The sequence below is a fragment of the Phocoena sinus genome, chromosome 7 (genome assembly GCF_008692025.1).
Source record: "Phocoena sinus isolate mPhoSin1 chromosome 7, mPhoSin1.pri, whole genome shotgun sequence".
In the NCBI taxonomy this organism is placed as follows: Eukaryota; Metazoa; Chordata; class Mammalia; order Artiodactyla; family Phocoenidae; genus Phocoena; species Phocoena sinus.
Genome location: NC_045769.1, coordinates 19,459,174 through 19,471,211, shown reverse-complemented (window position 1 = coordinate 19,471,211; position 12,038 = coordinate 19,459,174). Strand labels below are relative to the sequence as shown.

The 12,038-nt window shown below is 51.5% G+C and overlaps 1 protein-coding gene across 2 annotated transcripts; it reads left to right on the top strand.

The window, feature by feature from the left end:
- The first annotated feature begins 1,505 nt into the window (after positions 1-1,505).
- On the top strand, positions 1,506-7,260 carry CATIP (ciliogenesis associated TTC17 interacting protein). Of its 2 annotated transcripts, none has more exons than XM_032638219.1 (10): positions 1,506-1,564; positions 1,741-1,833; positions 2,232-2,432; positions 2,728-2,783; positions 2,948-3,034; positions 3,225-3,392; positions 5,044-5,168; positions 6,149-6,225; positions 6,561-6,649; positions 6,869-7,260. In XM_032638219.1, the coding sequence occupies exons 1-10, from the start codon at positions 1,540-1,542 to the stop codon at positions 7,106-7,108; spliced, it is 1,161 nt and encodes a 386-aa protein (XP_032494110.1). In that variant the 5' UTR covers positions 1,506-1,539; the 3' UTR covers positions 7,109-7,260. The 2 variants fall into 2 exon arrangements, with proteins under 2 accessions (XP_032494110.1, XP_032494108.1); XM_032638217.1 differs by having other exon boundaries at positions 1,540-1,565; positions 1,709-1,833; positions 6,869-7,154.
- Positions 7,261-12,038: the final 4,778 nt, after the last annotated feature.

Here is a 12,038-nt window from a genome sequence, read left to right as displayed (position 1 = left end):
TTTTATGTGGACAGATGTTTTCAATTCTCTTGGGTATATACCCCAGAGTGGAATTGCTAAGTCATATAGTAACTCCACATTTAGCGTTTTGAGGAACTAACAGACTATTTTTTTTTTTTTTTGCAGTACGCGGGCCTCTCACTGCTGTGGCCTCTCTCCCACTGCGGAGCACAGGCTCCGGACGTGCAGGCTCAGCGGCCATGGCTCACGGGCCCAGCCGCTCCGCGGCATGTGGGATCTTCCCAGACCGGGGCACGAACCCGTGTCCCCTGCATCGGCAGGCGGACTCTCAACCACTGCGCCACCAGAGAAGCCCTAGTTGTGAGTTTTCTTAATGCCACTGGCGGTGGTTCACGTGCAGAATTCATTTTGGCTTTTAAAAATTAGAAGTCAGAGCTTCCCTGGTGGCGCAGTGGTTAAGAATCTGCCTGCCAATGCAGGGGTACACGGTTTAGAGCCCTGGTCCAGGAAGATCCCACATGCCGCGGAGCAACTAAGCCCGTGTGCCACAACTACTGAGCTTGTGCTCTAGAGCCCGCAAGCCACAACTACTGAGCCCAAGTGCCACAACCACTGAAGTCCGCGCGCCTAGAGCCTGTGCTCCACAAGAGAAGACACCGCAATGAGAAGCCTGCACACCACAAGAAAGAGTAACCCTTGCTCGCCGAAACTAGAGAAAGCCTGCACACAGCAACGAAGATCCGACACAGCCAAAAATAAAAATAAAAGAAATAAATTAATTTAAAAAAATTAGAACTCAATTTCTTAAAATGCAAATTTTAAAACATAAGCATTTTTAAAACTTTTAAGTTCAACTTAGTCATATTCTAATGATAAATCTATCTAATGTTATTACTAACTTTTAAGGGGGCTTTAATTAATAATTGGTTCTCTTTACAAAATTAAAAATGCTATAAATATGTTTATGCCATATTTATTCATTCTATATATTCTACTTCCTTTTTAAAAGCAATTGATTGGGTTTTTTTGGCCTCGCCATGCAGCGTGCGGAACCTTAGTTCCTCGACCAGGGATCAAGCCCTTGCCCCCCGCAGTGGAAGCGCAGAGTCTTAACCACTGGACTGCCCAGTGGCGATTGCAATTGTCAAAAGCAATTGATTGGGAAAAATAAGTAAAAATAATTCTCTAAAAAAATTTTTTAATAAATTGACAAACCAGCTTCCCAAGTACTTTTAATGCAACCTAATAAACGTAAACATATAAATATAGTAACATTTAAGGTTTTTAAAAAAATATTTTGGTTCTACTTACAATCCCAGTAAGAATTGAACTTCAAAGCACACTTGTAAGGTCATGCTAATGATCCATGTCATCCCCCCCTGCCTCCTAAGAATGTCAAATGCTCCCTCTGCTGGACAATACCTCAGGCTTGGGCTGAGGCGCAGAAGCCACAGTTCCTACCAATCCTTCCAAGGTCTGGGTGTTTAGTGAAATGGGTTGATGGCCCTTTAAGAGGCGGTAGCTAGCTCCCAGTTGCCATGGAGACAGCTGGATACAAACTGGGTAGCAGGAGGCAGCATGTCTTCCAAAGTTCAATCCAAAGGTGAGAAGAGGACTGAGGAATTTGGGGTGGGGACCTGGAAAGGGGTGGGGCATCTTCTCCCTCATCATCCACCCTGGGGTGGCCTTGGAGGATCCTGCTCTTGGGACCCCTGCCCCACCCCTGTCCTTCTTCCCAGGGTCCGCCATCTGCCGTCTCAACCTCTCCTCCCTCCCTAGGCTTCAAAGCCAAGGATCACCAGCCCTCAGCCCAAGAGAGTCTGCCACCCCCAGAGGCCAATGCTGAAGCCATCAACTTCCTCAACTCCCTCCGTGAGCCTGGGCAGTGGGGGGGTTGGGGTAGGGGGGAGCGGGGGGCAAAAGTACGGACGGGAGAGAGGGGAGAAAGCCCAGACCTGGCCACCCCCTCTCTCAGCCTTGATTCTCCTGGGACTCACAAAGGGTGTGAGGCCCGTTAGTTGATATTCTTCAAGGGAAGACCCCAGGGACACGGTGTGGGTAGGGACTGGTGGGGATTGGGGCAGGGAGCCTTCACCTGCCAACTGCTGTAGAGGCCAATGGAGGGGAGGCAGGGGCCACCTGGGGGACGTGGGATGAGGAGGGAGTGGGTGGAGACTGTGGGCGCACTGATGGCCGGGGGGTCCGAGAGTTGAGACCTAGGAGCTGGAGCTGGGGCTTTAACTGTCCCCACGGGACCCTCACGCACCCAGGGCAAGAGGAGCTGCTGACGCTATTCTTCTCGGAGACTCTGGTCATGGTCTCGGACACAGGGGAGCCTCAGGGAGAGCTGACCATTGAGGTGCAGAGAGGGAAATACAAAGACCAGTTTGGTGTCACGGCATACTTCCCATTTGTGCATGCCTTTAGCCGCGGCTTCATGGGCAAAATACCCTGCGGAAACTCCATTCTGGGTAGAGTTCCTGCTGCCTGACACCCTCTACCCCCACCCTTCCTCCACTGCCCTCCCCCTCCCACCCCCCAACTCCCAGGACCTTCACTCAGGACCAACGCTTTGACTTCACCTTGGTACTAGAACGAGGCAAAGAGAGTGTGTGGGACACGGGGGGTGACAGGGAAGTTAATCGCAGCCTTAGTTTTTCCCTCGGGCCACCCTACACCTGAGTCCTCCAGCTGGGGCCACCGCCTCCCTTCCTGCAAACTCCAGCCTTGTCTCCGGTGACAGCAGTGTTCACCTCCTCCCCCCAGGCTATGTCTCGTGGAAACTGGAGGTTGTGGAACAACATAATAAGGAGTTCATCAAGGTACCTCCTGGGGACCCAGCCTTGACCACATACGGAAAGTTTTCTATCCAAATTTCCCCTCAGTTTTCTCATTTATGAAGGAGAAACAAGGCGACCTCTGGGGGATCTCGCTCGTATACGATCCCGTGAGTCCCTGGTTCTCCCCTCCATGCTCTGGCCCTTAGTTCCACGCCCTCCCCATGGAACGGAAGATGAGTTTGCTGAAGCAGGATGATCAGCTGGCCGTGACCAGAATCATCAAGGAGGGTGAGGTAAGGATGAGAGCCAGGTGGGAGCCATACCCTACATCCTCTTTGGAACCAGGAACAGGGGACAGATGGTGTCAGGCCAGGAGCCTGGACTAGGGACCATATGGACTGGACCATATGCTCAACACCTGTCTTGCCCAACCTCCCTCCACTTCCTGGCTCAAGGTCCCTGACCCAGATTTGTCCTGAACAGGAAGTGAAGACCGAAGTGACTTTCTTCCCCTGGCACTCCATTGCGGGCTTCGTCTCCCAGGCTGCCAACCTGGTGCTGCTGAGGGTGATGGCCTGGAGGCAGACAGTGCCCAGCAACGCCCGTTTCCTGGCCTTGGACACCGAGGGCAAACTCTGCTATTCCACTTACGTGAGGGGTTTCCCTGGGTGGGGAATTGGTCTGGGGTGAACTAGAAGGGGCAAGGAGAATACTGAGTTGGGAGACAAGACAGCTCTGTGGAGTGGAAGAGGGGGTGGAGTGGGGATAAACCTAGGGCCTGGGGGTGAGACTTCCAAGAGCAGGAGAAAGCAAGACCGCATTTGTTAGAGGGAAGACCAAGTGTGAGGCAAGTGGCGTGAGCGAGAAGGACCAAAAGCTGGGAGCAGTGGAAGAAAGCAACGCTTTTTGCACAAAAGTCAGTCCAGGAAAAATAAACATCGTAGGGGCCACTTTTTTTTTTTTTTTTGCGGTACACGCGCCTCTCACTGTTGTGGCCTCTCCCATTGGGGAGCACAGGCTCTGGACGCGCAGGCTCAGCGGCCATGGCTCACGGGCTTGGCTGCCCCACGGCATGTGGGATCTTCCCGGACCGGGGCACGAACCCGCGTCCCCTGCATCGGCAGGCGGACTCTCAACCACTGAGCCACCAGGGAAGCCCCACAGGGGCCACTTTTAAAGACATATTTTTTTAAGATCAGGAAATGCAACATCTCCAACTGCACTTAAAAATTATTTTATCATGTCTCAACCCTTAAGGTTGTTTCTTATTTTTCTCTTATTTTGGCTAAACTTTCATCATCAACCTACCTAGGACTTCCTGTAATATGTGATTTTGAAGCCATGCCTCTGAACACACACTTTGGGGGCTGATTTGACCAACTTCGTAAATGACACTCTCGTCTTTTCTATCACAGACATGACAAACAGCAATGTGTTTGATACAAAGAGGCACATACCATTTCCCCCCAATTTTCTTTGAAATGTTTTTCTTATGTTAGCAGTTTTCTCCCTGTTGCTGTAACAGGGATTTATTTTTTTTTTCTAATTATTTATTTATTTTGGCTGCACTGGGTCTTCGTTGCTGCACTCGGGCTTGCTCTAGTTGTGGCAAGCTGGGGCTACTCTGCTGTGGTGCGCAGGCTTCTCTTGTTGCGGAGCGCAGGCTCTAGGTGTGTGAGCTTCAGTAGTTGTGGCACGCAGGCTCAGTAGTGTGGCTCGCAGGCTCTAGAGCATAGGCTCAGTAGTCATGGCAGACGGGCTTAGTTGCTCCGCGGCATGTGGGATCTTCCGGGACCAGGGCTCGAACCCCTGTCCCCTGCATTGGCAGGCAGATTCTTAACCCCTGCACCACCAGGGAAGTCCCCAGGAATTTAAATTTAAATTACAATGGGCAGCTTGCACGGGCCTGAGGCAGCCATAAATCTCAGTCTAGTCCCTCCTCAGCGTCCCACTACCCCCTCCCCACAAATAGCCCAGCCTCCACCCTCGCCCACCCTCACACCTACTTGGTCATCCCTATTACAGAATCTGTCAACTAGAAGCACTTGGTCATGAAGCTGGCATGGGGACAGCTTGGGGCAGGAGCAGGGTGGAGCTGGCTCTCTATGAGAAAACCCCAACTTAACCTGGGGGTGCATCTCAAATCTTGAGGCGCCTAAGGGTCTGGACAGCCAAGGGCTGCTTATCACTGGTGAACAAGCAGTGAAGCTATAACCTGGAGAGAAGGGCCAGGGTGAGATGTGCGGGGAGGCCCCGGTAGGAATCCACCTCACCTCCCTCCCTTCATTTTGGTTGCTGCCAGCAAGGCCTGGGCTCCCAGACGATCCAGGTGGGCCATCAGCAGGTGGAAGTGTTCATTGTGGAGCAGACTGTACACTCGGAACAGGGCATCCCCGTGTCCTGCCAGTTTTACCTGCTCTCTGATGGGTGAGCTACTGACGGTGGGGCGAAAGGGGCAGTACTGAGCACAAGCATGGGAGCTCAGCCTCCTGGGCCAGGTCGGGGCAAAGGGAGAGTCCTGTTTCTGGGGACACCACCAGGAAGACTTGCTGTTGAGGTCTGAGCGCCCCCGCTTTATCCACTCATTCACCCTTTTTTCATATACTCATTCATTCTCCTGATCTTCACAATGCCTCCCAAACCTCACCGAAGAGCCCTGAATGGCTGAGGAAGTCAAGGTCAACTCCACAGGGCCTAAGGCGTCGCTAAAGCAGCTGCCACAGGTGTGGGTGTAAAACTGAAAAACACCCAAGTCTGAACAGCTCAGCACTTGATAAAATCAGCAGGCTGGGAGAAGCACCCCAGCACACTGCCAAGCTGTCGCCAGCAAAGTGCAGGCACCAAATCCTGAGAAAATTCGGGAGGGGGAGAAGCATTTGTTTCTTGAAATTTCCAAAGAGGTATTGACAGAAGCACCATACTAGAAAAAAAAGTAATCAGAACGTTGTGGGCTTTTCCTTGTTTCATAATTTAACTTGTTTCTATTTTGAGTATCACATAGCAGGAGGCTCCTGATTCTTTTTATTTTTTTAAATTTTTTTGGCTACGCCCCATGGCTCGTAGGATTTTAGTTCCCTGACCAGGATTGAAGCCGGGTTCTTGGCAGTGAAAGCTCGGAGTCTTGTGATTCCTTTAGCGCTAACCACTGGACTGCCAGGGAATTCCCTTGTGATTCCTTTAGCGCTCACACCTCTAAAATTAGCCTTGCACACGTGCACACATCTCCAGGGTAGGAAGAGTCCCCAGTTTGAAAAGCAGGGGATCTGGAAATGAACAGGACCCTGGAACTCAAAGACAAGTGGAGGAGGGGAGGAGGGGGACAGCAGTAAAGGGAGGCCCCCAGAACACCCTTCAAAGGAGTGGGCTGGTCTAGGAAGACTCCCACCTTCTTCTGTGTTGCACTCCAGGCACCTGGCCAAGAGGATCCAGGTGGGCTCCCCCGGGTGCGGCATGATCACCAAGGTGCCCACCTTGAGGGAGGCGGGTGAGTGAAGCCCCTGGCTGGTGGGAGAGTGAAGGTGAGGTGAGGAAACCTGGAGCCTTCCAGGGTGCATGGGTGGATTGAGTGTGCCATGGCCCCGGATCAGAGCCCGAGATGAGATGGAGAAGTTTTGCTCTCCAACCCCTGTCTCCAAGGCAATTCGGGGACGATCATTTTGCTGGGAACCCCCTCCAGCCACTTCGCCCATATGGCCAGAACCCTGGGGTTTTACCTGAGCCTGCCCAGAACTGGTGTTCTTGGGCATCCCTCTGTATCTGAGGAAGGTTCTGGGGTCGGAATAGGCACGCAGCCTTCCTCCCACCCGCACCCACCCCCAGATGATATTGAGCCTCACCCAGTGTTTGAGAAGAAACCCCTGGTGTGGGAGGAGGACATGGAGCTCTACTCGAGGTTCGTGGACCGGAAGGTGAGGAGGGGCTGCAGCCAGACTGAGGTCCCCATCCCCCCATCCCCCTGCCCAGGGCGTACACTCCACCCTTACTGATCACTTTTTCTGCCCGGTTGAAATGCATCATCCCTAGGGGTTAGGGGACTCCAGCGTCCCTAAGCCCTCCATGGGGCGAAGGGGAGGGGAGCTCCTGGGGCGCGGGGGTCCCGGGTCCGGCTCAGGCTCGGACCCCTCCAGGAGGAGCTCCGTCTCAGCCACAACAGCTATCTGCGGCAGCACCCCGAGGCCCAGGCGCTCATCTCCGACTTCCTGCTCTTCCTGCTGCTACACCGGCCGGCCGATGTGGTCACCTTCGCCGCCGAGTACTTCGGCCCCTTTGCGATGCGACGCCCGCCCACTCCGGCCTTGCGTTCCTCCAACCGGCCCTGCCCCTTCCACGAGCTGGAGCCGGAGGGCCTCGAGGGCGAGGAGGGCTAGGCGGGCAGCAAGGCGTTCCCCCGGGGCCCAGCTGGCCGTGGTGAGGCAGGAAGACGAGGCGTCCGGACTGGGCTGGGGCGGCACGCGGGCGGGAGGCGCGCTTTCCTGCCCGGTTTTAATGGGAATAAATGGGGCCCTCCCGAGGCTTGGCTGTGAGCCAGATCCTTCTCTGACCAGCGTCTCGTGTCTCGGGCTTAGCATAGGAACCGTGAACAGGGTTTATCGAGCGATTTTCAGCCTTTCTTCCTAGCTGTTATTATGATCAATATCGCTATTTTACAGATAAAAAAATAGAGGTACGAAAAGATTGAGTAACAGAGTAAACACGTGGGAAGTAGGATTCAAACCTGGACGTTGGATTCCAAAAACCCCCACTTTTAGTCACGAGGTTAGCCGCGATGGAGGGGCGGGGCTTTTGGCGCACAGAATCATTATAGATTCCACCTAGCAATAATTGCCCGCTCCCGCCAAAGAAAAAAAACAGTCGATGTGTTCACCACTGACCTTGCTCATCACCCCCGAAGCTTTCCAAACCCTCTCTCCCTACCCCATCGCCAGCTCTCACACTCCACCTCCTTCTTCCCGGTTCCCACTATACGCAGGAACCCCCAAACTGCGTGGAGGGTCCCCAGTTAGCTATAGGATGGAAGGCAATCATCACCTCCTTTAGGTTCCTTGCTTAATGACAGTTCTGGCCAGTGGCTTCCTCCTGCCCAATACTGGCCGCAGCTCAGTAACAAAGAGGAGGCACCCTCCCCTGAGGCAGATGGTAATGGGCCTGCAGGCTCCATCCTTCCATCTATTCATTCCTCCCACCAGCTAAGAGACGAGGGCCTCCAGAGAAGCTTTGCACTCTAGTGGACAATAGGGGCCAGTATCTACAAGACTGTAATGATGGAAATGTGCTCTATCTGCAATGTCCGATATGGTAGCCACTAGTCACATGTGGCCACTGAGCTCTAGAAATGTGATTAATGTGACTGAGGAACTGAAGCTCTACTTTAATTTTTTTGGCTGCATGGCATGGCACGTGGGATCTTAGTTCCTTGACCACGGATTGAACCCGCACCCCCTGCAGTGGAAGGCAGAGTCTTAACCACTGGACCACTGGGGAAGTCCCTACTTTAATTTTAATTAATTTCAATTTAAATAGCCACATGCGGCTAGTGGCTACCAGACTGGACAGCAACAGCTCTAGAGGATAAGGTCTTTTCATTCAATCAGGCAATCAGCTCAACAAATATTGGGCTCCTTCCATGTGTCAGGATTGTTCTGAGCCCTGGGAGATCAGCAGGGACGAGACCAAGTTCCTAGCCTCATGGCACTTGCAGATAGCATGGAGAGACAGATGATAAACACAAAAGATAATTTCTTATGTGAAATTTCAGACATTTATGAAAACAAGGCCAAGGCATGGATAGAAAGGGACTCAAGGTTGGAGAGTTGAGGGTGGAGACTTCAGGGAGGGCCTCTCTGACATCTCAGTTGAGTTGGGTTGTGAATGCTAAGGAGTCAGATCTGTGAAGAGCTGTGGGAAAAGCATTTAAGGCAGAAGGAACAGCAAGTGCAGAGGCTCTGAGCATGCATGTTGGGGACAGAAGGCCAGTGAGGCTGATTGATGCACAGTGGCACGGGGCGGGGTGGGGGAGTGATGAAGGAGAAGCTGGCGATGAAAGTGCACAGTCATCTCGAGGTAGGGAGGGCGGGGTCTTGAAGGGCCTCCTAGGCCCTGGCAAGTTCTCCTCATCCATGGAGAACTGAAACCAAGGTTGACTCAGCCCAATGCACCCAGAATGTTCCCGTAGAGATCTTGAGAGTTCCCTCCAGTTCCTGATACTCTGCCGCAGTGGGGAAGAGGGGACGGCAGTTAACATCCAACCCACGGACATCCTTCCTCTGCTGAGCGCTCTTTTTTTTTTTTTTAATAAATTTATTTATTTATTTATTTTTGGCTGCCTTGGGTCTTCGTTGCTGCGCGCAGGCTTTCTCTAGTTGCAGCGAGTGGGGGCTACTCTTCCTTGTGGTGCGCAGGCTTCTCATTGCGGTGGCTTCTCTTGTTGCAGAGCATGAACTCTAGGCACATGGGTTTCAGTAGTTGTGGCTCGTAGGCTCAGTAGTTGTGGCGCACGGGCTTGGTTGCTCCGCGGCATGTGGGATCTTCCTGGACCAGGGCTCAAACCCATGTCCCCTGCATTAGCAGGCAGATTCTTAACCACTGAGCCACCAGGGAAGCCCCTGCTGAGCGCTCTTGCATCAGGTGACTTGAGAAGGAGTCTGCCACTTCCCTGCCTGCTCTGTGACATCCATTTCAAGACCAGTTTGTTTTTAGATCGTATCATTTGTCCCCAGAACTCCTATGACCCCCCTCTCCTTGCTCCATAGTCCTAAGCTATATATGTCTCTGAACAAAGAAAAAACAAAGATTGAGCACTCGTGACATGCCAGGCTCTGGACTAGGGTGTGGGGATGCTGTGGGGGTATCAAGACCAAGCCCCACCTGCATGACACAGAGTCCCTTCAGAAGGAAAGAGACATCAGCCAAGGCTCCCGTGGATGAATGTGTGAGTGTAGTCCATGCAAAGTGCTACCTGCGATATTAGAGTGTTTAATGCGACTTGATCTAGTGTTGAGAACCCAGGGAGGCAAAGGGAAGGGAATAGTAATAATAAGAGCAAGCCCTATGCAGCACTTACTATTCTAATCCCTCTACACATAAGTCATGTGATTCTCACAATACCCCTATGAGGTGGGTTCTATTATTATACCCATTTTACAGATGAAGGAAAGGCTAAGGTCAAGGCCACGCAACTGGTTAGTGGCAGAACCAGGATTTAGACCCAGGGAGCCTGGCTCAAGGCCATATGTGAATCCACTCTGATAAATAGATCAGAGGTGGCTCTCTGGAGACAGATCCCAGAACAGAGAAGAGTCATCTTCCTGCTTTAGATCCGTCCAGAGTAGCGTTGACTGTACACCGTCTTTCCCCTTCCCCAGGTACACAGACACTGCCCCATTCCCTACTGCATTTTCACCGACAGCTGCTTCAGTGCTTTGAATTGCCAGGGTAGACAGGGAAAGCATTGTGCCACGGGAGCATACAGTCTAGACCTGGAGAAATCAAGGAAGGCTTCCTGGAAGAGGCCACACCATAACTGAATCCTGAATGACGAGAGGCTGTTTGCCAGGCAGAGTTGTTTGAGGAGGAAGCAACATATGCCAAGGCATGGAGATGAGAGGGAGGGAGCATGGAATGTCTGAGCTACTACAAGAGGTTCAGGACAAGATGGTCTTGTCCTGACAAGAACGCAACTAAAGTGTTGCTCTCTGTCTGGGAGCCTAAGAGGCCCTGGAAGTGGGTTAGGCAAATACTTGAATGCCTGCCTGTTTCTGCGCTTTTTCTTCCCACCAGAAGCCATAATACAAGCAAATAAACTAAGAGCAATGCTATAGATCAATGGAGCCCTAAAAAAAGAGTCTTACATTTTGACATTTGACAACAAAATTAAAAAACAGGGCTGATAATGCCCTTGGAAGGTGCAGATTTGACCTTCTGAATCTCTGTCGTGCTCCTCCCTTCTTTTGGTTAAATCTGCTGGTTCCCCAACACCAGCATTCCCGCTAAAACTCATTCTTGGGGACTTCCCTGGTGGTGCAGTGGTTAAGAATCCTCCTGCCAATGCAGGGGACACGGGTTTGAGCCCTGATCAAGGAAGATCCCACATGTCACGGAGCAACTAAGTCTGTGCACCACAGCTACTGAGTTTGTGTTCTAGAGCCCGTGAGCCACAACTACTGAGCCCGCGTACCACAACTACTGAAGCCCGCGTACCTAGAGCCTGTGCTCCACAAGAGAAACCACCGCAATGAGAAGCCTGCGCACCACAACCAAGAGTAGCCCCCGCTCAACACAACTGGAGAAAAAGCCCGTGCACAGCAACGAAGACCTAACGCAGCCATAAATAAATAAAATAAATAATTTTTTTAAAAACCATTCTTGTTTAGTTTGATCATTTCCCCATTTTGTTTTAAGATATATTGCATCAGAATTGTCCTTTGTTATTTTTTTAAATAAATTTATTTATTTTACTTATTTATTTTTGGCTGCATTGAGTCTTTGTTGCTGCATGCGGGCTTTCTCTAGTTGCAGTGAGCCGGGGCTACTCTTCATTGCAGTGGCTTCTCTTGTTGCAGAGCACGGGCTCTAAGCGCATGGACTTCAGTAGTCGTGGCTCGCGGGCTCTAGAGCACAGGCTCAGTAGTTGTGGCACACGGGCTTAGTTGCTCCATGGCATGTGGGATCTTCCTGGACCAGGGCTTGAACCCGTGTCACCTGCATTGGCAGGTGGATTCTTAACCACTGTGTCATCAGGGAAGCCCTATCCTTTGTTATCTAATCATCACAAATGCCCCATGTTTGAGCTACACTGCATCCAAAGCCTTTGGTGGATGAGACTGAGAATTAAACCACCACGTGCACCAATGTTTTTAACAGAAAATGTATTTGGAGTTCTGAAGAACTGACAGTGACCAATGACATTTTGGAACCCAATTTACAAAAGCAACTAACTGCGCCGTGCTAGGTGCATTTCTTGGGCCTCACACAAATGCTTCGGGGTAGTTTCATCGCCCCTACTTCACAGGTGAGGACACCGAGGGCCTAAGAAACTTGCCCAAGTCATCGAGCTAGTAAGAAAGATTCACACCCAGGCCATTTGATTCCAGAGACTCTGACTCTGGTGGATTTTTTTTTCTTTTGGCCATGCCACGTGGCTTGTGGGATCTTAGTTCCCCGACCAGGGATTAAACCCAGGCCCTCAGCAGTGAAAGCCCTGAGTCCTAACCACTGGACCACCAGGGAATTTCCCTGGTGGATTTTTTTAAAATCAATTTTATTAAAGTATAATATTCATTCAATAAGACTTTTCCTTCA